Raw genomic sequence first — 25,747 nt, 5'->3', positions numbered from 1 at the left:
TGTCTTCTTGGGCTACTCACCTACTCATAAGGGATACAAATGCTTAGATTCTAGTGGTCGAGTCTGTGTGTCAAGACATGTTCGCTTTGAAGAGAATGAGTTCCCTTATCAACAACTTCAAAACCTTTCTAGTACCTCTACTCCATCAATGATATACAGTCCTAATAAAACTGAACAAAGGTGTTCACGTGTCAAAAATATTAGCTCCCAAGATAGTCTGTTTTATCACTCTTTTCTTTCTTCCACTAACACACACAATCACAAGTTAGTTTTACCATCTTCCTCACTACCACAACAAATGTCAGAGTTGTCATCACCAATATCAACACCTCATCCTTCAAATCTACCATCTATTACACCTTCAACATCATCACATTCGTTCACTTCATCACCACCCAATGTACCTTCATCAAAACCGTCCACATCATCTTCATCTCATCTATTCATAACTACTACATCACTACAACCATCTTCATCTCCATCGTCTACATCACTACCACCATCTTCATCTCCATCATCTACATCACTACAACCATTTTCATCTCCATCATCTACATCACTACCACCATCTCCATCATCTACATCACTACCAACATCTCCATCTCCATCATCTACATCTCCACCACCATCTCCATCTCCACCACCACCACCACCACTGTCACGGTAAATTCAGAATACACATTCCATGGTTACTCGTGGGAATGCTGACATTTTTAAGCCAAAAATATTGCTTGCTGAGACATGTCCTCAAGAGCCAGTAAATGTCTATGAAGCATTGCAACATCCTTCTTGGTGTGAGGCTGTTCAAAGTGAATATACTGCTCTGATGAAGAATGGTACATGGGAGCTGAAGCCTTTGCCATCAACACACAAAGCAGTGAGTTGCAAGTGGCTTTTTAAAGTGAAGAAGAAGCCTGATGGGTCAGTTGACAGGTTGAAGGCTCGTCTGGTTGCCAAGGGCTATTCACAAATGCCTGGGAGAGATTTCTCTAAAACATTCAGTCCAGTTACTCGAGCAAGTACAAATAGGACTGATATGGTTGTTGCTGTTATGAAAAATTGGCCACTTAGGCAGTTTGACATCAACAATGCATTCCTAAATGGAAGATTAACTGAGGAAAGTTACATGAGACAACCTCCGGGATTTAAGCAGAAAAGTGAAGATGGAAAGGGGTTAGTGTGCTGTTAAGAAAGGCACTTTATGGGCTCAGGCAAGCTCCTAGGGCTTGGTTTGAGACCTTGAGGAAATTCCTGGTTGAAAGCCTTGGTTTCACTGTTTCAAAAGTTGACTCTTCTTTATTTATTAGAAATTCATCATGTTCTCAAGTATTATTAATGGTATATGTTGATGATATAGTCATCACAGGAAGTCAGGTGATAGAAGTGGATGTTGTAGTGCAAGCAATTAATAAGGAGTTCTCACTCAAAGATTTGGGTCAACTAGAGCTTTTTCTTGGAATGCAAGTTGAGCATACTTCTGAAGAGTTGATTATAAATCAGAAAAAGTATATTTCTGATTTATTGAAAAGGTCAAACCTAGATGAGTCAACACCTACTCCTACTCCTATGGTCTTTACTCCCAAGTTTAAGGCAAATGACGGAAAGTTGTTTGGAGATGTTCATCTCCATCGTAGCATTGTGGGAGGCTTGCAATATGTGTGTTTAACAAGGCCTGACATAGCCTATGTTGTTAACAAGGTTAGTCAGTACATGAATAGCCCATGTGATACATATTGGAGAGCAGTAAAGCGCATTTTGAGGTATCTCAGTGGCACACTTGAGCATGGTCTGTTTTTCACTCAAGCTAGAAACTTTAGTTTAGTCTGCTACACTGATGCATACCGGGCAACCTCGGTGGAAGATAGACGATCCACAACAGGTTACTGTGTATATCTTGGGGGAAATCCAATTGCATAGTGCTCCAAGAAGCAAAGTGTTGTCTCCAGGTCTACATCAGAAGCGGAATATAGAAGTCTTGCTAATTCTGTCTCTGAATTAATTTGGATTGAACAACTACTTGATGAAATTGGGGTTAGAGTAGCTGGAAAGCCAGTTGTGTGGTGTGATAACACCTCTACAATTTCTATGGTAGCAAATCCATCACACCATGCTTATATAAAGCATGTAGAAATTGATATTCACTTTGTGAGGGAGAAAGTTCTGGCTGAACAACTGAGTGTCAATTTTGTGCCTTCTGCAGAACAGGTGGCTGATATACTCACCAAGCCGTTGCCACCTGTAATATTCAGTGATATGCGCTCTCGTCTTGGTGTAAAATCCTGGACAGAAATCAGTGGTTGCAGTCATAAGGAGCAGATTTGAGTTACCAGGAAAATGTTGAAGTGGCATTTCATATCATTAGAAAACCCAGAGAATGTTAGAGTATTATAATACAGTTGTTTGTAGCTAATTAGTTGTAATTGTTTTCGGTTAATCTGTTATAACTGAAGCCTGAGCAGTTGGGCTACTTGTTATATATAGTGGACAAGCCCACTATTCATAACCCAGGTGATTGTTTTGCATTTTTCAGAATATTGATTGTACTTCGTTTCTTTAGTCAAGTTTAGTAAACATTATCTTCTTCTTCTGTTGATTCTTACTTTCTCTTCTAGTTTGCCATAGCTAGTTTTTAGTAACTATTCTGTTATCCCCTGCTTTCCATCTTAGTTAAGCCACTTAATGACTATCGTGGTTTATCAATAAGAACTCCTTTAAACATTACATTGAATCATCCATTGTGGATAATATTTATCTCAGTAAAGTTATCAATTGTCTGGTTCAATTTTTAGTAAGTGAAAACTTTAAACCACTTACTAAAAATGACATAAATGAATTATGGTAATTTTTTTATGATAAAGTATATAGAGGTCTTCCAATTGTTAAAATTTACAAAATAGTCCCTAATTATATAATAATGTTTTCTTGAGTTCTGTTACTATTAAAAGTTACAAAATTGTCACTTAACTATTCATATGTTCCAAACTTGTCCTTTTCCGTTAAAACTTTGGCGGTCGTCTGAGTTTGATGCTAACTGCTGATTGAGATATGATAAAACCACATTTTAATGATGTTTGACACCGTTGTTGCTTTCAATTACTGGATCGACAACATAATGTTTCAAGCACTAACTCGATAACATAATAAAAATGGATATTCGATCCACAAATGACAACTCAAACGGCTATGAGATAAGATTTTATTATATCTCAGTTAACAGATTAACGTCCAACTCAGAAGATCACCATTTTTTAACGAGAAATGACGAGTTTGGAATATATGAATAATCAGATGACTATTTTATAACTTTTAATAGTCGGGGACTCAACAAAGCAACACCTTATAGTCGAATGACTCAACAAAGCATCGCCTTATAGTCAGAATACTCAACAAAACAACGTTGAATATTTTATTCATTTTGCAACCTTAGCTTACATTATACTTTGATATCATCGTAAAGAAAGAATAAATAAAACAATCAGTTTCCCTTTTTATCCATTTCAGAATTCAGATTGCCGTTGATTGAGTACTTGCATAGTAAATATAAACTGATAAAACAATGTTGATTTTTACTGTCAAAATCATAATTTGAAAACCAAAGTTAAAATAAAAGGATAAGCAAACGAAACTTTTGTCATGGGAAAATGGTCCCTAGAGAGGTTATAATTTTCTAGGGATCCCACATTCAAAAAAATGCACATGTGAATGCTTGGTTGAAACTTGAATTAATTCATGTCAGTTGCATTGAACCATTAGGCTGCATTGTCGATGCATAAGGAAAGTTACAAAACGGAAATTTTGGGATTTTCCAGGAAATGCGCTTACTTATTCCACAATTTATACAAAGGTCAGAGAGCTAAATAGTAAATTGCATACAAGAAAAAGGAGATGTCAAACTATGGTTTTTGTCCCTCAACTATATTCAATTGACATAATTTGATCCCCTATGTATATTGCTCTCTTTAAAAGGAGCCCTTTAAGAGATTTTTTTGCTAGAAGAGTCCATGTCAATATTTTAAAAGTAATAATTATTTAGCCTAACTAATGGTGTTATAATTTTCTTTTTCTTGATATACAAGGTAATGACGCATTTAAAAATATTTTTTAGAGTAGATGCACATATATTAATAATATACTTTTTTAGTTAGCATTTGATTATAATATGTGTGTGGGTGGGTACAAATAAAATCTCAAAATGAGTACAGTCAATAAAATAAATAATTAACCGAAAGAAATTTAAATTCAGGATGAATACTTATTTATCGTGAATAATATATAGATCTACCACTAATACAAGATCGAGGCTACTGGCTAAAGCTATTTGAAAATCCCAGCACACAATTCATGTCATGCTTCAATCCAAAAATGTCGTTCAAGAGGGACGTCCAAGCTTCACGAGGGGGTTGCTCAAGTCTTTGGAAGCCTATCTCGATGTTGCCAGAGAGGCTAGCCAAGATATTAGCCCTATACGAGTAAACGATCAAATTATGTCAAATTAGAGTATATGGACTAAATCCCAAAATTAAGCATAATCAAATGGTCAAAACTAAAATTTGACTCTAAAAATGATTTGATTTTAGTCCCATTGGATATCATTTCTTAAATTGAATCATCAGAATCGAGATACATTTTGGAGTGATCTGAAGGAAGGTAATCTTACATTGCAAGTTGGCATCTCATTGCATGGAACAACTGAATTCCTTGTGAAGTTTATGGCAAAGACTGTTGCGATTAGTCATAAAGAAGAAAGAAATGATAGAGAAAGGGAAACACAGAATTTTACATTAAAATGATGAATTTATAAAAAAAATTAAAAAGGAAAGTAAATAAACATTAAGGAAAAAAACCTAAATTATATAAGCAGAATTTTATATTAGGAGGGTGTATTTATAAAATTTTAGAAACGAAATCAATAATCAATAAAAAATAAAAAAATATCTAAATTATATAAAAGCTTAAATTTTCAGAGATCGACCCCTATCAATCAGCCTCCTTGATTTATATGTGAAAACAAATATTATCAAGTGAGAGTGAGGTCCATTTAGCATAGTGATGCTAAAGAGATAAGACCATGATTTTGAAGATTGTTTTATCTTTTATGTTGTCAATATTAAGTGGAAAAAAGACAAGAAATATGTCGTTACTTATGGCTGTAATAAACCACAACGACAACGCTATATGCTTCTATAGTTTTTAAAAATGGAAAAAAATGGCAGATTCAGACACACAAAAAAAAAAAAAAGGTAAAACCTTTGGATTGGGACATGGGGGGAGGAGCCTCAGCAACCAATGTGGGCACATGAATGAGGAGTGTAGTTCATTTGGTTATATTAAAACGACCCAATAAGGCCATTGCCGTTGCTTTTGTGCTTAACAAAAACAGTGAAAACCAAGATTTTCTTACAGTAAAAAGAAAAAGGAAACACTTCAGCTTTAGGAAACTGAGCAACAGCTGAAAGCTGAAACACAACATAACCTTGTTTGGGTTTTCTTTAAGGTTCTTTGTTTACAAGCTGCTGCTTTTCTTTTTCAAGGTAAGCCTCTTTCAGGCAACTCTGTTTTCTGTTTCTGTTTCAGGTTGCATTCCATCTTTTATCAATGTGATTTTCATGACGTTGATGTGCTTTTCGTTTTCTGAAACAAAGTTTTTCTCTTTTTAAGTTTGATCTTTAGTTTGGGTGATGTTTTTAAGGCTCAAGTGTGAGTTTCTTTCTGGGTTTTGCTCACTTCATCATGTAGATGTCTTCTTTTCCATATTAGAAGATGAATTAGTATTAAATTGTGGATGCAACTTCTTGTAAAGGCGGCGACGCCGCAATCATAATATAAAATTATAATTATTTTTTAGAAAACAAATTATGTCACGATTGCGACCACAATTTAGTATAATAATTACAACATCTTTTGTTGTTGTTTTTTTTAAAATGAATTCATTTGATGTTTCTTTCTTTTAAAACTTTGTCATTTGGTTATGGTTGGTGGTAGTAGCAATACTTTCTCTTTCAAGGAATTGTTTTATTTTCTTGTTTTTTGGTCTGCATAACATATCACCCCAACCTTCATTAACTATTTGCTTGCTCTTCCTCTACATATGCATACATACATATATGATTTCTCTGCACTATTTGCAGGTTTTTGAGGCTGAGGGCATATATAAATCCTGCTCGTTCTCCGATTCAATTCAAGGGAATACATTTAATATTTGCATGATGCTTTTCATTTATCAAACTCCATGCCAACACTGGATCTAGAGAAGCTTTTTTTTTTTTTGGTATGCTATTGGTGTATTTGTATGTACATTTTCATCCCGAAGCAGAACTATCGTTCTCGGCACCGAGCAAATATGCCGGACCTGAAGATAGTTCACCGATTGTTTTAATTGTGCTTCAAATGGTTCAACCATCAGCTTCATAGATTTTCATGTTGTGACAGTAGAACAAGCTCCGTAGCAGTGCCTAGGAGAAAATCTCCTTTGACACCTCGAACCGCTCGGCAATTGAAGATACCGGGACCAGATTTGGACTCTGTTTCGTCTCCGTACCCTGCAGGTAAGATGCCTAAAGAGCGAAGTCCTAAGGTTACCGAGCATAAAGTGCTGAGAACTCCAATATCTGAGGTATTCTGCAGTCACTTATTACAAACCATAGAACATATATTTGTGTACTTATCTATTTACTTATATAATTTCCACTCTTGTTGTTGTGTGAGTTCTAGAAGAGTCGATCAAGCCGAGTGACTGAACTCGAAGCACAGCTCGATCAATTCCGAGCTGATTTGGAGAAGAAAAAGGATCAACTGACTGCATGCGAGTCATGGAAGGGGCTAGCCCTTAAGGAAGCCGAGGAGGCCAAGAAACAGCTATCGACAATGTCCACCAAGCTCGAAGAATCCGAGCAACAGTTGCTGGAAATTTCTGCCTTCGAGGATGATCGCGTGCAAGAACTCCATAAAATACCGCAAAATCGAGATAGAGCATGGCAATCCGAACTTGAGGCTGTCCAGAAACAGCACTCAATGGATTCTGCTGCATTGGCTTCTGCTATGACCGAAATTCAGAAACTTAAATTTCAGCTTGAAAAGGCATATGAATCCGAAGCCATTCAAATCAAGAATGCCGAGTCCGGACATTCTGAGATAATGCCGAGTCCGGACATTCTGAGATTCGGAACTTGAGAATAGAACTGACCTAAACTCTCTCATTGGTCGAAAAACTCACTGATCGCCGAGAATCCGAAGCTCGGGCTCTTGAACTCATTAGCAAAACCCAAATGCAACTCGATGCAGCAAATAAAATAATTGAAATGATGCGTTCTAATACAGCCAAAGAAACAGAAGCTTACAACACATTACTATTGGAGTTGGAGCAATCAAAAGGCAGAGTTAAGTCATTAGAGGGACTCGTTAGCAAGCTCCAAGTAGAACTCGTTGGCAATGGCAGCGTCAAGGATCACGAAGTCAATAAACATCAACGGAACAAAGAAAACGAGGACATACATCAGCTCAAAAGCGAGCTTAACTTCGCCAAGCTTGAAATCAGTCAGTTGAGATCGACATTGGATGCAGCTGATGTGAGGTACCAAGAAGAATATAATAAAAGCACCTTGCAAATTAGAAGTACTTATGAACAAGTGGAATGCATAAAATTGTAGTAATCCAAGAGGGAAACCGAACTTGAGGCCGAGTTGAAGAGAACCAAAGCCGATATAGAAGAACTGAGATCGAACAAAAACGAGGGTCTGGATATGAAGATTGAGAAAAACCAGTATAACAAAAGAGAATCAGAACATGCAGTGGAGTTGAAGAAGTTAGGGGTCGATTTGATTGAATTGAGAGATAACTTGACGGCCAAGGAAACCGAACTGAAGACCGTAACCGTGCAAAACAAAATGCTCGAAATGGAAATCGAGAGACGTGAAATGGAGAGTAACAAAGTTAGTGATGAATCTAGTGCACTGTTAGAAGCAGCAAGAGCTGCAGAGCGAGCGCCATGGATGAAACTCGAATATCTAAACCGGAGAGCAGCTCGAGTGAACGAAGAGCTGGATGCAGCGCAAGCAGCGAAGGCAGAAATGGAGGCGGAGTTGAGTAGACTAAAAGTGCAGGTAGACCAATGGAGAAAAGCTGTTGAGGCAGCTGCGGCCATGCTTACTAACAATGGGAAACAACCAGAGGAGAGCCTGTCTTTTGATTGATACCAACTATAAGCCAAGAATTGGATGGGAAGACATGAGTGACAACGATGACGACGACGACGATTCATCAAAGAAGAAGAATGGCACCATGTTGAGAAAGATTGGTGCGTTATGGAAGAAAGGGCAGAAATAATAAGATCATTGCAGGTTGCATATAATTCTGATATAAGTATTTTTATTATGGAAATTTTGTGTTTAATTTTGCTCTTAAAATGTGTGCCGATTCCAGTTCAGTTTTAGAATTAATGAAAACAGAGTATTGTATGAATGTGAAAACTTGGTCGTTTTATTTTACATGTTACATAATATAAAACTCTACACAAAGTTTAAGACAGTTTGAATAAGACCCAATAAACATAGAAAAGTTGAATTGAACCCAATATTTTGAAATTGTATCGATTATTAATCTTTTATTAAAATTTAGTTATAATTTTAATAAAAATACAATTAAATCTTGATTTTTATTGAAAAATATAATTAATTTAATTATTTATTTATTTATTTAAGACCCACACACTTAATTTATATAAATTTACATATTAAAAAAAAGTCTTGCAATAATCATCAAAATTTACTACAATCTTGTAGTTTTGCCTTGCTTTTGAAGAAATCTATCAACTCATTCTCAAAATGGAGTTCTTTAGGGAAACTGTTTGGAATTGGAACAATAGTTATTTGAAAATCCTTAAGCTCATCCTTTCCAGAGGAGGAACCGTCGCTGTCCTTTTGATTTTAACTATTGATTTTATCTCCGACAACTATCTCTTCGACTTGAATTTTCAAAATTTCTCCAGGCTTCTTGTCAAATAGTTCTTTAAATTGTTTCCGAACCTTTCTCTCACCCATACCGTTAGTTGATTCTTGATGTTGTTGTTGGTGATGAATTTGTAAACTTATATAAATTTGAGTGTTTGAATTTTAAATAAAAATATATAAATTAATTATATTTTTTAATAAAAAACCATTTGTCGAAACGATTTTTTTTAAAAGAGCGAGATTTTAAAAACCGTGTCATTTTTTAATTTTCCGCTTAATTGATTGATTTTAATTAAAAAATAAATGCGATTTAGAAAACCTCTCGTTTCGAAAATTTGGAAATTCCTTTAGAAAAAAATACGATTCGAGGAGTCGCCACTAATATTTTATTAGGATGTGATTGGGCACCCAAAAATGTTTTTGTCATTTTAAATAAAAATTCATTTTAAATAAAAATTCATTTTAATTAAAACAACAAATTGAGGTATGCGTTACCAGAAAATGAGTGCGGGAGTCAGTTACGTGTGATGAAGGATTAGCACCCCCACAGTGCCCTAAATTGGTACCTACTCGATTAGTTAATGTCTTTGCAATGAATTTTACAAATTTGAATTTAATTTGATTTTTGATCCCAACAAAACAATAACATACAAATTTTACAGTATTCAAAAGCACCAAAATAGATTAAAATTACCTAGACTTTAAAAAGATAAAGAATATTCGATTATTTAAAAATATCGAGACCAGATCTTAAATGAGGTATAACAACATTTTCTCGACAAATTTAAATAACTTAACATTTATTTTTCTTCTATTCCCAAATTTTAAAGTGATGAATCAATTTTTAGGCGCCACTAATGAGATACATTTTTAATTTAAAATCGTTAAAAGCAGATCTCTAATGAGTTAAGACAACCCACTTAAAACAATTTTAAATTAAAATAATATTACCCTTAATCTAATTATGTAAAAATGTTGAGCTATGCATATGAGGTTAAAATGCGAAAACTAATTAAATAATGTCACACATTTGAAAAAAATATTTAAGTCTAAAATACACATATAACTATACTCTAAAAAACTTATTAAAATTATACTAAAATGTAATCAATATTTTTTATGCTAAATCAATTAATAACTACAAATATAATACTAATCTTATTTACCTAAAGTTGAAAATAACATTTAAGGATATAATATATACATGCTAATCACGTTAACCAAACTCAACTTCAATTTTAAGGCAATGGTCTAGCTTTTTCAAGGCAGATATGGGAAAGCTCCAAAAGAGGTAGGTTTTGCATTATTATATAAAAATATTATAAAACATATAAGTTGCCAAATAGGTTAAACAATAATTATAAATTTAAAATCACCAATACCTAACACGACTAAAATCATTTTTATTACAAATCTTTTATTCCTGAATAATATTCAACTTAATTTATAAATTATTAAAATCTAAGAGATAAAATCTAATATTTACCCTGAATATATATATAAACACTAGTAGGGACTAAATATAAGAAAATAAAAACATACATGCTAAACTACAAAAATTAAAAATATATATATATACATATTAAAAAATGACTAAATTTAAATAAACACAAAATTACATACTAATTAAAAACTAAGTCGGGACTTAAATAAAAACATGCATAAAAATAAGGGATTTACCCGTAAATAACCCAACAACATTACAACTAAAAATAAAACTTGAAAATACTGAAATCAAGACAAACAAGAATGGACAAATTTTAAAACTAACCCTTTAGGTGACTAATTTACAAAAAGATGCCTAAGCCTTGGGGACTATAAACTAATTTACCCTTCGACTTCAGTGACTAAAATTTAATTTACACAAAAAAATCAATATAAAACCTAAATATAACTAAACCTAAACTAAACTCACGCACACAAAACACCCACACAACTGCATAGCCCCTTTTTTCCCCTCTTCTTCATCTCTTCGTTTTTCTCGACCGAAAGCCACAAAGGCTCACCTCAACGTCGCCGATAGGCCACAAACGGTGATGGCCAATCTCTCAGACCGCCTTGCCAACCCATCCACTGTACTATGGTGGCCAAACTTACTAGCTACCTAACCCGAATAAGGAGCCCGAAAGCACAACAATTAAAAACCGATGAAACCCCCTCATCCGACCCTCATTCTTCTACAACCCTCGATGAAGCCCGATGAATAACGAAAACAAACCCTAAGGATTCACGACTATTCTCTCATTTCCTCTTCCCATGGCCGAAGTTCTTTTCTCAAAAGCCACGGCCAATTACCCCACGGTGGTTTCTAGACTCTTCTCCAACCACTAGACAACGCTCGGTTTCCAGTTCTGGTGACGCTTCCTCTCTACTCCAGTAAAGTCCCAAACACCGTAAGGTAAATTAATCTCTCGTTTCTATTTCATTTTTATTTTAAAACCCCAACCGATGAGAGCTAACCCGAATACACGATAGGAAGGGCATTAATCAACCTCAACACCTCGGCTACACATATACCCAAAGGTAAACCCAATCTCTCTCACTTTCTTTCTGGTTTCACTATTCGTTTAGGAACATATAAAAAATGAGAAATCAATGCTGAAAACAAGAATAAAATGTGAATTGAAAATAAATTAGAATAAACCTCTTGTATTGATTTTTCTGTTTCAAAAATAGGAGGGAACCCCTCTTACAAAGCTTGATTTCTCTTATGATTTCAAAGAAGAGACCCCCTATGTACTATAAAAATAACCCCTCTCTGTGTTCGTGAGTTTTTTACGTTGATTTCTGGTTATTGTGGAGCACTCTGTTGTTACTGATTTTTTTCTCTTGCTTGCCTCCTCCCCTTGTTCGAATCCCCTGGTGTATTTATATTTGCCGAATAGTGGCTATTCCACTGGTGTCCTAGTAATGGTAGGGTAGCACATTGATTTTCTGGGATTTGGTTTTAAAATATGTTTAGTGGATGTTGGTTTGGTGGATTTTTTAGTGGATGCTAATGTTTTTATTTTTTCTGTTGATGGATGATGACTCGATGATGACTATGTTGGCCTCGCGTACTGGTCGGAGTGGCTTCGTTCAGTGGCTCGTCGGTGATGTCATACACGCTGATGGATCTAGAAGAACTGTTGGCGATTGACTGTTTTTAAAACCCTAATTGAAAGGGTTATCTCCTGGATCAGTTCGGTCTCATTCGGGTCGACTCTGGATCAGGTCCTCTTCTGGGTTGAATCTGGTGTAGGGTTGCTGATATGGGCCTTGTAAATTTGGGCTCCAAGATTGTATTTTGGGCTTTGTAATCAGGTCACTGATATTGGACTTTGATTATTTGACTGATAGGCCTGCAAGCATTATGTAATAAAATTAATAATTATAATAATAATATATAATTAATATTTATAATATATATATTTTAATCCCGATCAAAAATGGGTGTCTACAGTTTCCCTTCTTTGCGCATTATTGTGTTAACAAGAATAGGGCAAAGATGAAAAAGACAACCATTTTTTGTCGAGTTCCATCTCCGTGCTTTAAAACTTGAGGGATATGCTCCCTCTTCTTTGAACAATCTTCGACTAGCGGGTTCGATCCCTCTTTCTTCAGGGAGTATGAAACTCGAACATCTTCTGTGAACAGGTCCGCTCCCTTTTTCTTTAGGGAGTATAGAACTCGAATAATCTTATGTCAACGGGTTCGCTCCCTCTTGCTTCAAGGAGTGTATAACTCGAACAATCTTCTGCCTACGGGTTTGCTCCCTCTTGATTCAGGGAGTAGAACTCGAATGATATTCTACCAACGGATTGCTCCTTCTTTCTTTAGGGAGTAGGAACTCGAACAATCTTCTGCCTACGGGTTCGCTTCCTCTTGGTTCAAGGAGTAGGAACTCAAACAATCTTCTGCTTACGGGTTCGCTCCCTCTTTCTTTAGGGAATATGAACTCAAACAATCTTCTGCCTACGGGTTCGCTCCCTCTTGCTTCAGGGAGTAGGAACTCGAATAATCTTATGCCTACGAGTTCACTCCCTCTTGCTTCAGGGAGTAGAAACTTGAATGATCTTCTGCCTACGGGTTAGCTACCTCTTGCTTCAGGGAGTAAAAACTCGAACGATCTTCTGCTTACGGGTTATCTCCCTCTTGTTTCAGGGAGTAGAACTCGAACAATCTTCTTTTCCTTCCCTACTTTCTTGTGAAGGCTTTTAGATGATTTTCTTCATTACTCTTTCGTGAAGGCTTAACTTTGATTTTCTTTGAAGGTCGAACCTGAAAATCAAACATTATTAATCATTAATGTATGCTTGAAAATATTATACTCAAAAACTCAGAGTTCGAGAAAATTTCTGAAGATTCATCTGAAAGCCATTGCGAAATCACTTCAAGATTTCAAAACTAGTTATCCTCATCTTGATGCTTCAATATCTTCAATCTTCAACAATCATTGGGAAATCTGCAAAAATTTAAGTCATCATTCAATGTCATGATCCTAATCATGCCTAAAATATATGCAATTATGCAATTTAATGCATTTTTTTCTTTGAATGAACACCATCTCTTTTTGATCTCGATGGAACTCGATTTCGTCTTGGGCACAGAACATTTGACCAGTTCACCCCATTTAACAATCTTAATACCATATCTTTCGGCTTAACAGGACTTTGACTTCTTTCTTTCTTAAAACCCGCCAGTACTCATGACCAACTTCTTGATAAATGACAATCTCTTTGGGTCATCTATTAATGGCTGGGATTTTCTATGAATTCCAAGGTTTTAGTTTCCCATAACCATACAAACTTACATGTTAAAACCATTGTTAGCTTCAGAATACCTATATTTTCTAAAACCTTTTGCATAATAATACAAAATGATCTCATGTTCCACAAGTTAAGCAATATGTTTTGAAAATTAGATCATTGTAAAAGGGAAATTGGAAAAGGAAAAAAATATCTCTTTATTTATATAAATGCAGAGAATTTTTAGGCGACTACATGACAAACTTTTAATTGGAAAAAAACAAAAGGATAGGCGTCTTCAAATATCAATAATGCAAATGCTTTTGAACTGGCACGCCATTAGAATGACTTGAGTGTAGCTTCTGTCAAAAGGATCTCCAAAATTGTGATGATGCCTAAGAGTGTGAAGCTCTTTCTGAACTCCCAAATCTCCTATTATTGGATACCCTAAACAAGTATTTAATCTCATATGCATTCAATTTCTTTCTTGGTTGTTTTCATCGAGACTCATTAATCTTTAGTCTCCACCCTGATCATCAACTACCACTGTTGTTACCCATATCAAGAGATTTTTCAACTTTTAAAACCTTCCTCGTGTCAGGATTCCCATTTTTCTTCTTTTTTTATCTTTCTTTCTTCAAGCAAAATATTTCTTAACTGCATCGAATATCACTGGGTAGGGTAATTCTGACCCATCAATCTCAGTTAAGACTAGAGCTCCCCCAGAAAAGATTTTCTTGACAACATAGGGTCCCTCCCAATTGAGCATCCATTTCCCTCGGAAATTTTTTTTGAATGGGTAATATCCTCCTAAGCACCAGATCTCCTTCGTAGATTTCTCAAGGGTAAACTTTCTTATCGTGTGCTCGTATCATCTGCTTCTGGTACATCTGACCATGACATATAGTTTTCAATCTCTTTTCTTCAATCAAATTCAATTGGTCATATATGGCCTGTACCCATTCTACCTCATTTAGCTTCACCTCTGACAAAACCTGAAGTGAGGGGATTTTCACTTTAATAGGGAGGACAGCTTACATCCCATAAACTAAAGAAAACAGAGTATCCCCAATTGACATTCGTACAGAAGTTGGATAGGCAAACAGAGCAAATGACAACTTCTCATGCCAATCTTTATAAGTCTCGGTCATCTTCTCTATAAGGCTCTTAATGTTCTTATTAGTCACCTCCACTACCTCATTCATCTTTGGGCGATAAATAGTGGAATTATGATGCTTTATTTTGAACTTCTCACAGATAGAGTTCATCATCTTGTTGTTTAAATTCAATATATTGTCAGAGATAATCCTCTTCGGTAAGCCATATCTACGGATGATTTCCTTCTTTAGGAACTTACATATTGTTGACTAGGTAACATTTGCATAGGAAGCTGCTTCTACCCATTTGGTGAAGTAATCTATTGCTACCAGAATGAAACGATGGCCATTTGACTCTTTTGGCAAAATTTATCCAATAACATCTATGCCCCACATAGAGAACGACCATGGAACTGACATCACATGCAACGGATGAGGAGAGGTGTGCATTCTATCTCCATAAATATGACACTTGTGACATTTTCGGGCATAATTGATGTAGTTCAGTTTCCATAGTTGACCAATAATACCCAAATCTCATAATTTGTCTAGTCATTACATGCCCATTAGCATGGGTACCATATATTCCTTCATGTACTTCTTCAAGAATCATCTTGTCTTCTTTAGTGTCCACACACCTTAATAGGACTTGATCCATGCTTTTCTTGTATATGGTCTCACCATCGAGCACATACCCCGCTGCCATTCTTCTAATGGTCCTTTTGTCATTCTCGGTCGCCTGTTCGGGATAACTTTGATATCTTATATATTACAAGATATCATAGTACCAAGGTCTTCCATCTTCTTCTCCTTTAATGTTAAATCAGTGGGCTAGATACTCATTAGCCTTCATCTCAATAGGCATCATATTTGAATGCTTGTTTATCTTAGTAGCCAAGGCATTCGCCATTTGATTTTCTTCCCTGGGAGGTAATTGAAAGTCACTTCTTCAAATTCTTCAATAAGTTCCAGAACTAATTTATGGTATTCCACATGTTTGGGATCTTTTGTTTCCCATTCTCCTCTGAGTTGGAAAATTACCAGAGCTGAATCCCCATATACCTTGAGCATTTTCACTTTGAGTTTAATAGCAACTCTAAGGCCCATGGCACAAGCCTCATACTCAGCCATATTATTTGTACAATCAAAATTGAGCCGACTGGTAAAAGGATAATAATCTTCATCTAGTGAGACCAAGATTGCCCCAAGGCGTTTAAAGAACCATCAAAGTTCATCTTCCAATATTTAATGGTGGATTCAATTGTTTCTTCCACCGAGATAGCCATTAAATCCTCATCTGGAAAACCAAAGTTCAATGGCTCATATTCTTTAGAAGCCCTATTTGCAATGAATTCTGCTATGTCTCTCCCTTTAACCGCTTTCTGGCTTACATACTGGATATCAAATTTGAACAACAGGATTTGCCAACAGGCTAATCTTCCAGACAATGTAGGTACACCTATTAGATACTTCAAAGGGCCCATCTTGGATATAAACCAATTAGTATGATACAACATATACTGTCTAAGCCTTCTGGTAGCCCATACAAAAGCGTAATATAGTTTTTCAATTGGTGAGTATTTGGTCTCACATTCAGTGAACTTCTTACTGAGATAATATATATATCCCTCTCCTTCTTCTCAGCTTGATCATGTTGTCCTAATACACACCCCATTGAATTCTCATAAACTGACAAATAAAGAATTAAAGGTTTACCTGAGATGGGTGGCACTAAGATTGGAGTATTCGACAAATATCTCTTTACTGCCTCAAAAGTCTATTGACAATCTTTACTCCATTCTCCTGAATTATTCTTGCGAAGAAGGCAAAATATGGGATCACACTTCTCATTCAACTGTGAGATAAATCGAGCTATATAATTCAATCTCCCAAAAAATCCTCGAACCTCTTTCTGTGTTCTTGGGGGTGGTAAATATTGAATGACTTTTACTTTATCTGGATCTATTTCAATTCCCTTTTGACTCACTACGAATCCCAAAAGATTTCCCAATGTCACCCCAAAAGTACACTTATTTGGGTTAAGTTTTAGTTGGCACTTCCTTAATCTTTGAAAGAGTTTCCCCAAATTCTCAATATGTTCCTCCTTCGTCTTGGCCTTGACAATCATATCATCGACATAGACTTCTATTTCTTTATGCATCATGTCATGAAATAACGTCACCATGGCCCTCTGGTATATTGCCCCTATATTCTTCAATCCAAACGCATAACTTTATAACAAAACGTCCCCCCAAATAGTGACAAACATCTTTTTCTCCATATCTTCAGGGTGCATTTTAATTTAATTGTAGCCAAAGAAACCATCCATAAATGAGAATAAAGAATTTCCAGCAGTATTGTCCACTAAAGTGTCTATATGTGGCAGAGGAAAATTATCCTTTGGACTAGCTCTATTAAGATCTCTATAGTCGACACACATTCGAACTTTCCCATCCTTCTTTGGTACTGGGACAATATTTGCTACCCACTCAGGATATTTGGCCACTATAAAAAACCCAAAATCAAATTGTTTCTTCATTTCTTCTTTAATTTTAAGTAACAACATTTATGGTTTCATTATTTTCAGTTTCTGTTGTACGGGCTTACAATCAGGCTTTATCGGCAGTTTATGGACAACCAATTCTATATCTAGGCCTGGCATATCTTCGTACGACCAAGCAAACACATCCTTGAATTCTTGAAGTAATTCTATTAAGTTATGTATTTCTTCAGCAGATAGAGTGATACCAATATTTACTTCTTTTTTATCCTCATCCGTACCCAAATTCAAGATCTCTGTAAGCTCTTCGTGAGACATAATATGTTTATCTTCCTGTTCCACTATCTTTATAAATTCATAAGGTGGTTCACATCCCTCATCATCACCACAACCTTCAATTTCCCCTTGACATATGGGCATCTCGAAATTAATCTCCAGGTCAGGGTCATCAGTATTTTATCATTGATATCTGAGTTCCTGAAATAATAACGGAAAAGAAGATATATATATATATATATATATATATATATATATATATATATATATATATATATATATATATATATATATATATAGGAGAATCTAAATAAATATAAAGAATAATATATACATATATCCAACCAAAATGAAATGCATAGGAGAATGTTTGCCATTTGGCAATTAACAAAATACATCTTTTATTGAAAGCAAGTAAAAACACACAGTTTAACCCTTTCCATCAGATCACCTATTGCCCCAGGGTATGAACAATAGGGAAAAGTTCTAGCGTATTACTCTGCAAAAGATTTGTAAACTACAGGCAGTTCCTCCGTTGTCCAGTTTTTCAACACAAAGCCCGGTAGTGCAGGGTAAATCCCCATAGCCCTCATTTCTTCAAACTCCTCGTTGGTTATAACATTAATGCCTAAATCCTTCAAGGCATTCTCAACTATCACTTTACTGTTCCTCGAATTCCCTTGAAACATATGCCCTCATGACACGAAAATATTGCTTAATGGCGGGAAGGTCATGGGTTCCCAGCTTGGGTCATCACTAGTCAATCTTGTCTTTCTCAATTCTCGACTCTTCTTGATGACCCTCAGTTTTTCCTTCAAAGTTGACTGATACCCTAAACCAAACCTGTCTCTTTTAGTTATAGGGTAAATTGGACCCACCAGTTCTTGCAATTGACGTCCTAACCCTTTGCCAATTTTTGCTCATTTTCCAAGGACCAGTTTGAGTCCCATTTTGGTGCAATTTGACAATTTAGGCTTCAGGATCTTCTTGCCTTCGGCCACAAATATGGCATTGACAAACTCTAACGATCTGAAAGAACATTCAACAGCTTGTTCTTCCACTTCAACATATAGACCCATAGTTGAAACTGAAGCGATAATGTCTTCTTCAGCGTGAATGCATATAAGTATTCCATCAATTGCAAATTTTAGCCTCTGGTGCAAAGTTGACGGAACCGCACCGGCCTGATGAATCCAGGGCCTTCCCAATAAGCAGTTGTATGTAGGCATGATGTCCATCACAAGAAACTCCACTTTATATATTGCTAGACCAATAGTCAGAGAAATGTCAATCTTGCCTAACACTTCTCTTTTCGTTCCATCAAAAGCTCGAACCACGCTATGACAGTTTCTCATTAGGGTACTGTCCACTGGCAGCTTTTTCAGAGTCATCAAGGGCATTACATTTAATGATGAATCGTTATCTATTAGTACTCCGGATAAAACATGCCATTTGCACCTAACTGTAATGTGCAGAGCCTTATGACTTCCGATCATCCCGGAGGGGATTTCATCCTTAGAAAAAAATAGAAAGTTATCGGCTTGTATGTTGGCAACCAGTCGGTCCAACTTTTCAGTGGGTAACTCTTTTGGGGCAAAGGTCTAGTTCAAAACCTTTAACAAGGAGCTTCGATGGGTCTTTAAACTCAGAAGAAGCGATAGAACATAAATTCGTGCAGGTAGCTTGTACAGTTGTTCAACAATACTGAACTCACTATGTTTCAAGAATTTTGAAAATTCCACTGCTTCATTCTCCGTTACTGGTTCATTGATAACGAGACCGTCTTCTTTTATCTGCACATCGATACTTTTTCCTTTTTCAACAGTAATCTTCTTCTCAGGCTCTTTGAAATAACACATACCGCTCTTGGTTAAGTGGCATACTTCATCTATTTTTTCTTGTTGCTTTGCCACCTCTCCCATTTGACAATTATATCTCCAGGGAACCTGTTTATCATCTTTATACGAGAACGGAGATGGAGGTGCAATAATCACCTTTGGAGCTATCCTTTCAGTCACTCGATTCTTTGGAGTAATGATGAGGGGTCAGCTTGCACTGTAGACCCCCTTGGAAGATCCTTCATAAGCGCAAATTTCTGCTTATTCTTTTTCAGCCACTTCTTTAAAGAATTTGATTTCTTTATTGCCCATCATTTCTTGTATTAACTCTAAGAAATCGGGACACTGTTGTATATTGTGTCCTATGCAATTATGGTAGTGGCACACCTCTTCACTGTTATACTGGTCACATGACAGACTGTGCTTCAACAATCCCGCTTTAACTATTTGGTACCATACCCAAGACATGGGTGATACCACCTCAGTAACATTCCTTATAACCCTCATTCCTTTATGTTAAGATTTTCGGAAGCTCGAATCGATAACCAGAATGATTTGTAAAGAGGGGTCGGAATAGTTTTGTGTTTAGGGAGTAAGGAGATTGAAAGATAGAGAATTGCACAACGATTTATAGTGGTTTGACTTTCTCAAACAAAGTCTATGTCCACTACCTTAGCTCCTCACCAAGGATTTTCCAACAAATTCACTAATTTGTTCATTCTTTTAAGGACAAAGAGTAACCTTACAACTCCCTAGTTTTTCGGGGCTAAACTAGAACCTTTTCCCTAGCTTTTACAAGGGATAAGCTAGAACATTTCCCCTTTACAAAATGATAAAAGATGTAAACAAGAAAACCTCTCTAAGGTAGGTGTTTACAAGATTGAGCTCACAAGAACAAACTATTTACAAGAGAAATATGAAATAAGAATGAAAAACTCTTCTCTTGTGTTTGATTGCTTGGATAGTTGTTCTCTTGCTTCTTCAAGTGTCCTTAGCTTGTATTTATAGCTTGGAATGTGTTTGAAGTCGTATATAGCCGTTGGGGATATTTTGGAGTCGTTTGGAGATGAGAATCCATTAATAAAACAGCTTGGAGCGAGTGGGGAATCGGTACCCCCTCATGGGGAATCGGTTCCCTAAGTGCAATCTATTTTCGATCGTTAGACAGGGGGAATCGGTACCCCCTAGGGGGAATCTGTTCCCCCTGGGGGGGAATCGGTACCCCCTAGGGGGAATCTGTACCCCCTGGGGGGAATCTGTACCCCCTGGACAATCTAATTTTTCTTGAAACCCTTTAAAAAGAAAATATTTTTGGCTCGATTAAGGCTCGAAATACTTTGTAAAATAGTTTTAAAATAGTTTAAGTATAAAACACAATTTTACACTTTAGTAAGGATTAAAATGAACTTTGAAAGACTTGGAGTAATATTTTGATATTCGAATAATTATATCGAATACAATTAGAAAATCATTTGCAAAATCTTAAAATTCATTTGTTATATCGAAACATCAAAATGTTTTCAACAATCTCCCCCTTTTTGATATAATAAAACATTTGAGTAATTTTAAGATTTTGAATTCAAGTTTGAAATTACTCCCCCTTACTTTAACACTTCTCCCCTTTAACACCTTAACACTTCTCCCCCTTTTTGTTAAATCAAAAAGACTCTAATCTTTGAAGTTAAAAATAACTTTGGAGAGTAAGTAGTAAATTTGACATTTTAAAAATAATTTGAAAAAAATCAAAGCTCCCCCTCAATAAATGTATTCCAAATAAAATTTAGCTTTAAGAACAAGACACTTAAACAAAATTGAATTTCAACAAAGAATAACAAACATGTTAGTAGCACATGAAATTCAATATATCCAAGACTAAAATACTTTATGCAATACCAATTGTTGAAATTTGATATCAATACCAATTGTTAAAATTAAGTGCATATGCATAAAGTTTTCCAAAAATGTTATGCATTTGAAAATTTTGATATCAATTGTTAGAGAGATATCATTTTCATTTAAACCACATGCATAAACATTCAAATTTAGGTCAAAAATTTTAAAATTTGTAAAATCAAAGTATTTGAAAAATAATATCAATTGTTAGAGAGATATCAATTACATTAAAACCAATTTTGACCAAAATTTTTTATGATGAACTAAAAATTCTTAAAAATTAATATAACTTTAAAATGTTCATCATAATCATCTTTTCAACATACATGAGATTAAAACAATGATGCATAATCATTTAAAACCAAAACTCATGCATGCTTAAAATCAAATGAGCAACCAAATAACCAAAATTAAAAGTATTAAGCTTAGAGGTTACCCATTCCTTTTTCATGTGTGGCTAGAGCATCTTGAATATCATCACTTTCATCACCATTGCTCCCACACACCTACAAGAGACATTTAAGTAGATTTTGGTATCCAAATTGCTTTGGATCCTTGGACGTTAGTTTCAATGCCCCTTGTTCCTTTCGGAACTCATATTTGCCTAATTTTAAAATGTTTTTCTTTCTTCAAAGGACAAGTATGTTCCAAATGACCATGATAATGACAATGTGAGCATATTGTCATTATTGAACTAAATGAATTATTTAAAATGATTTCTTTTTCTTTTGTTAAGTATTCAAGCTTAACTTTTAAATCAAAATTTTCTTTTTCAAAACTTTCAATTTTTATTTTTGAAAGCTCTAAATCCTTTTTCAAAATTTCATTTTGGCTTTCAAAATCTATTTTTGTTTTCAAAAGAAAATCGTTTTCGATTTTAAATTTTGAAATCATTTTCTTATATTTGGAGTTCATGGTCTCAAACTCCGAATATAACCTATTAAAAGCATCTTGTAACTCATCAAACATATATGAATTAAATTCAATTGAGTTAGAAGATACCTCAGGCTCTTCATAAGCCATTAGAGACACCACCTTTGTTGGTTCTTCTTTCTTGTTTCCATGGATTTCCTCAAGCTTATTCCAAAGTTCCTTGGCACTTGAACATGAAGAAACTCCTTCATAGATTTCATAACCAAATGCACAAAACAGCATGTGTATGGCCTTGGCATTAAGTTGAGCTTTCTTCCGTTCTTTGTCACTCATCTTCTTCTCCTTCTTCTTTGGAGAAGAGTATCCGTTCTCGATTATCTCCCATGCATCAAGATCATTGGATTGGATGAATACCTTCATTAATTTCTTCCAATGACGATAGTTGACTCCATTGAAGTATGGAGGCTTATCCGTTGGTAAGGAGTCTTCCATGTGAAATGAGCCGGAGGTGGAAGCCATCTTCTCGGTTGTGTTGGGAATTGGTAGAGCTTCTTCGAGGATCGTCTCAAGGTGGTTAAACCTTCTTAACGAGTTAGGCTTTGATGCTAATTGTTGAGATTTTCGGAAGCTCGAATCGACAATCGGAACGATTTGCAAAGAGGGGTCGGAACAGTTTTGTGTTTAGGGAGTAAGGAGATTGAAAGATAGAGAATTGCATAGCGATTTATAGTGGTTCGACTTTCTCAACCAAAGTCTACGTCCACTACCTTAGCTCATCACCAAGGATTTTCCAACAAATTCACTAATTTGTTCTTTCTTTTAAGGACAAAGAGTAACCTTACAACTCCCTAGTTTTTCTGGGCTAAATTATAACCTTTTCCCTAGCGTTTACATGGGATAAGCTAGAACCTTTCCCCTTTACAAAAGGATAAAAGATGTAAACAAGAAAACCTCTCTAAGGTAGGTGTTTACAAGATTGAGCTCACAAGAACAAACTATTTACAAGAGAAAATGAAATAAGAATGAAAAACTCTTCTCTTGTGTTTGATTGCTTGGATAGTTGTTCTCTTGCTTCTTCAAGTGTCCTTAGCTTGTATTTATAGCTTGGAATGTGTTTGAAGTCGTATATAGCCATTGAGGATGTTTTGGAGCTGTTTAGAGATGAGAATCCATTAATAAAATAGCTTGGAGCGTGGGGGAATCGGTACCCCCTCATGGGGAATCGGTTCCCTAAGTGCAATCTGTTTTCGACCGTTAGACAGGGGGGAATTGGTACCCCCTGGGGGAATCGGTACCCCTTGGGGGGAATCGGTACCCCCTGCAGGGGGAATCTGTACCCCTGGGGGGAATCTGTACCCCCTGGACAATATGATTTTTCTTGAAACCCTTTAAAAAGAAAATATTTTTGGCTCGATTAAGGCTCGAAATACTTTGTAAAATTGTTTTAAAATAGTTTAAGTATAAAACACAATTTTACGCTTTAGTAAGGATTAAAATGAACTTTGAAAGACTTAGAGTAATATTTTGATATTCAAATAATTATATCGAATATACTTAGAAAATCATTTGCAAAATCTTAAAATTCATTTGTTATATCGAAACATCAAAATGTTTTCAACATAATTTGAGGTTTAATTTAGGGTTTAAAATGATTTTTTTTAATTTTAAAACACATTTTGTATTAATAATCTATGTCATCATAGTATGATCAAAACAGAAGTAATTTGAAAGTTTAGTTATTAAATTAAAAGTTTTTGAACTTTAATAATTTAAATAGGAATGAGAAAATAATTGAATGATGAACATTATAACTTCCTTTCTTATCTTCGATTTTCTAGATAAAAACAAAAAAATTGAAAATTTGTTTCATTTTTGAGAAATCGAAAGTTCAAGCCTTAACTTTTTGATTTTGATAACCCATCTATTCTTAGTGCATCAAAACATGATCTATTTGTTTTTGTAAAAATAAAAAATCTTAAGCCTCAAACTTTGAGGAAAAGTTCATATTCATCCCGTACTCATTTGAACACCAAAATGCAAATGCTTGAGGAAAAATTCAATGCATTATCTTAAGATCTAGGCTTCTCCTTCTTCTCTTTGAAGAGTGCCAAGAGCGAAACACCCGAGACCTTCACGACCTTGAACCTAACACCGGGGATATCGCCCACTGCATGACCCTTTCGTCCAAATCCGGCAATCAACACCTCATCTTAAACCAAATACATTATGGTCATAACAATGGCATACCTAACATGCTTAAATAAATAACAATATTGTAAGGCTTTCACTCGGATACTAACATTCTCTTCGATGTAGTTTAAGCAACCATCATTTGGAACAAATGCGGCAATCTTCTTTCCGTTCTTGATCAGTTGAACTCTAGCACACTTTCGGATGGTAGAGTTTGGCTGCTTAGCTTCAATACAACTGCATGTTACAAATTCATTAGTACAAATATTTGATTCTCGAGTTACTGAAAGCAAGAAAACCAAAAAGGAAAAAGAGGGATCTACTCTTACATCTTCTCAAGGACAATGCCTTTGGCATGGGAAGAACCTGCAAATGGCTTCTTCCACTCATTTCCAAGGTTGGATTTTTTGTATGCCTTATCAGCCCACCTCTGCCTCCTGCGGTGGGTCCTCAGCTTGCGCCCAGCTTCCATACCACGCGTCTTCCTGAGATAAACGTTTTTGATATAACGCGTCTTCCATACCACCGTTAATTTGAGGTTGTAACAACCAGACAAAAAATTGGAAATGGTGTGAACAACTAACTGAGAGTGACCAGAGCTCAAAAATAATTTGAGCTTGTAACAACCCGACCCTCAATACACCATGAAACCCAAACGTTTTTAAACCCAATCCAGAATTACATTCAATACAATCTACACACAATCCAATAAATTGGTCTAGGACCATATCTGCATATCTAAATGTATCAAGCTACTGAAAATGATTATGTTAGGGGAATTGCAGATTGCAGAATCTAGGTAACGTAGGCCAAAGATAATATCAAATGTACACCTGAAACTAGAGTCTTTCCTATATAGTTTGATAAATTATTGAAAATGGGCCAAATTACACTTATGGTTGATATAAATTGTACACCTGAAACTAGAGTCTTTCCTATATAAAATGTTCACGTAACAATTAAATTTTTTGATATAAATATAATTTACTCCTCATTATTTAGCATTCTCAGTTTGGTCCTAATTTTACTTTAATTTAATAAATTTAATCATTCAAATAAATTAAAATTAAGATGAAGTTGATAGAATATGTAAGTAATGAGAATTAAATATATAACTATACTAATTTTGTTAACTGACATGTCAACTTCTCCGTCAAATGTCAACGATACTTCATTCAAATAGTTAAATAATTTAATTGATATATTAAAAGATTGATAATCATACACAGAATGAGTCTAGAGCAAGCGTCGCACATCGAAACATACCACTAATATGACACACCAATTCACACTACTGATTAAATTGTCCTTATTAAATAAATATAAAAAAATTTAATGACTTATCAATAATTAATCTTTTATTAAAATTTAATGAGTTATCAATAATTATATATTATTATTATTATTA

At 35.2% G+C, this 25,747-nt stretch overlaps 1 protein-coding gene and 1 pseudogene across 1 annotated transcript; one reads left to right on the top strand and one right to left on the bottom strand.

The window, feature by feature from the left end:
- Positions 1-5,275: 5,275 nt before the first annotated feature.
- LOC120207513 (40S ribosomal protein S23-like) lies at positions 5,276-24,823 on the bottom strand. The gene is made up of 7 exons (XM_039206960.1): positions 24,669-24,823; positions 24,449-24,576; positions 24,216-24,358; positions 18,863-18,872; positions 11,854-11,858; positions 6,892-6,896; positions 5,276-5,288 (listed from the first exon to the last, which is right to left on the bottom strand). The coding sequence occupies exons 1-3, from the start codon at positions 24,809-24,811 to the stop codon at positions 24,219-24,221; spliced, it is 411 nt and encodes a 136-aa protein (XP_039062891.1). The 5' UTR covers positions 24,812-24,823; the 3' UTR covers positions 5,276-5,288; positions 6,892-6,896; positions 11,854-11,858; positions 18,863-18,872; positions 24,216-24,218.
- LOC120207512 lies at positions 6,383-8,341 on the top strand (annotated as a pseudogene).
- Positions 24,824-25,747: the final 924 nt, after the last annotated feature.

The sequence above is a fragment of the Hibiscus syriacus genome, unplaced genomic scaffold (assembly GCF_006381635.1).
Source record: "Hibiscus syriacus cultivar Baekdansim isolate YM2019G1 unplaced genomic scaffold, ASM638163v2 tig00014862_pilon, whole genome shotgun sequence".
Lineage (NCBI taxonomy): Eukaryota > Viridiplantae > Streptophyta > Magnoliopsida > Malvales > Malvaceae > Hibiscus > Hibiscus syriacus.
Note: the sequence above shows the minus strand (reverse complement) of the source record. Positions and strands in the feature narration are given on the sequence as shown.

Bases quoted from the DNA above. Each gene is read 5' to 3' on its own strand.
- LOC120207513 (XM_039206960.1), bottom strand. From the start codon at position 24,811: ATGGAAGCTGGGCGCAAGCTGAGGACCCACCGCAGGAGGCAGAGGTGG. The intron at 24,577-24,668 runs GTAAGAGTAGAT...TGTAACATGCAG, and splicing joins GGCATTGTCCTTGAGAAGAT to TTGTATTGAAGCTAAGCAGC. The intron at 24,359-24,448 runs TTAGTATCCGAG...ATTTGGTTTAAG, and splicing joins AAACTACATCGAAGAGAATG to ATGAGGTGTTGATTGCCGGA.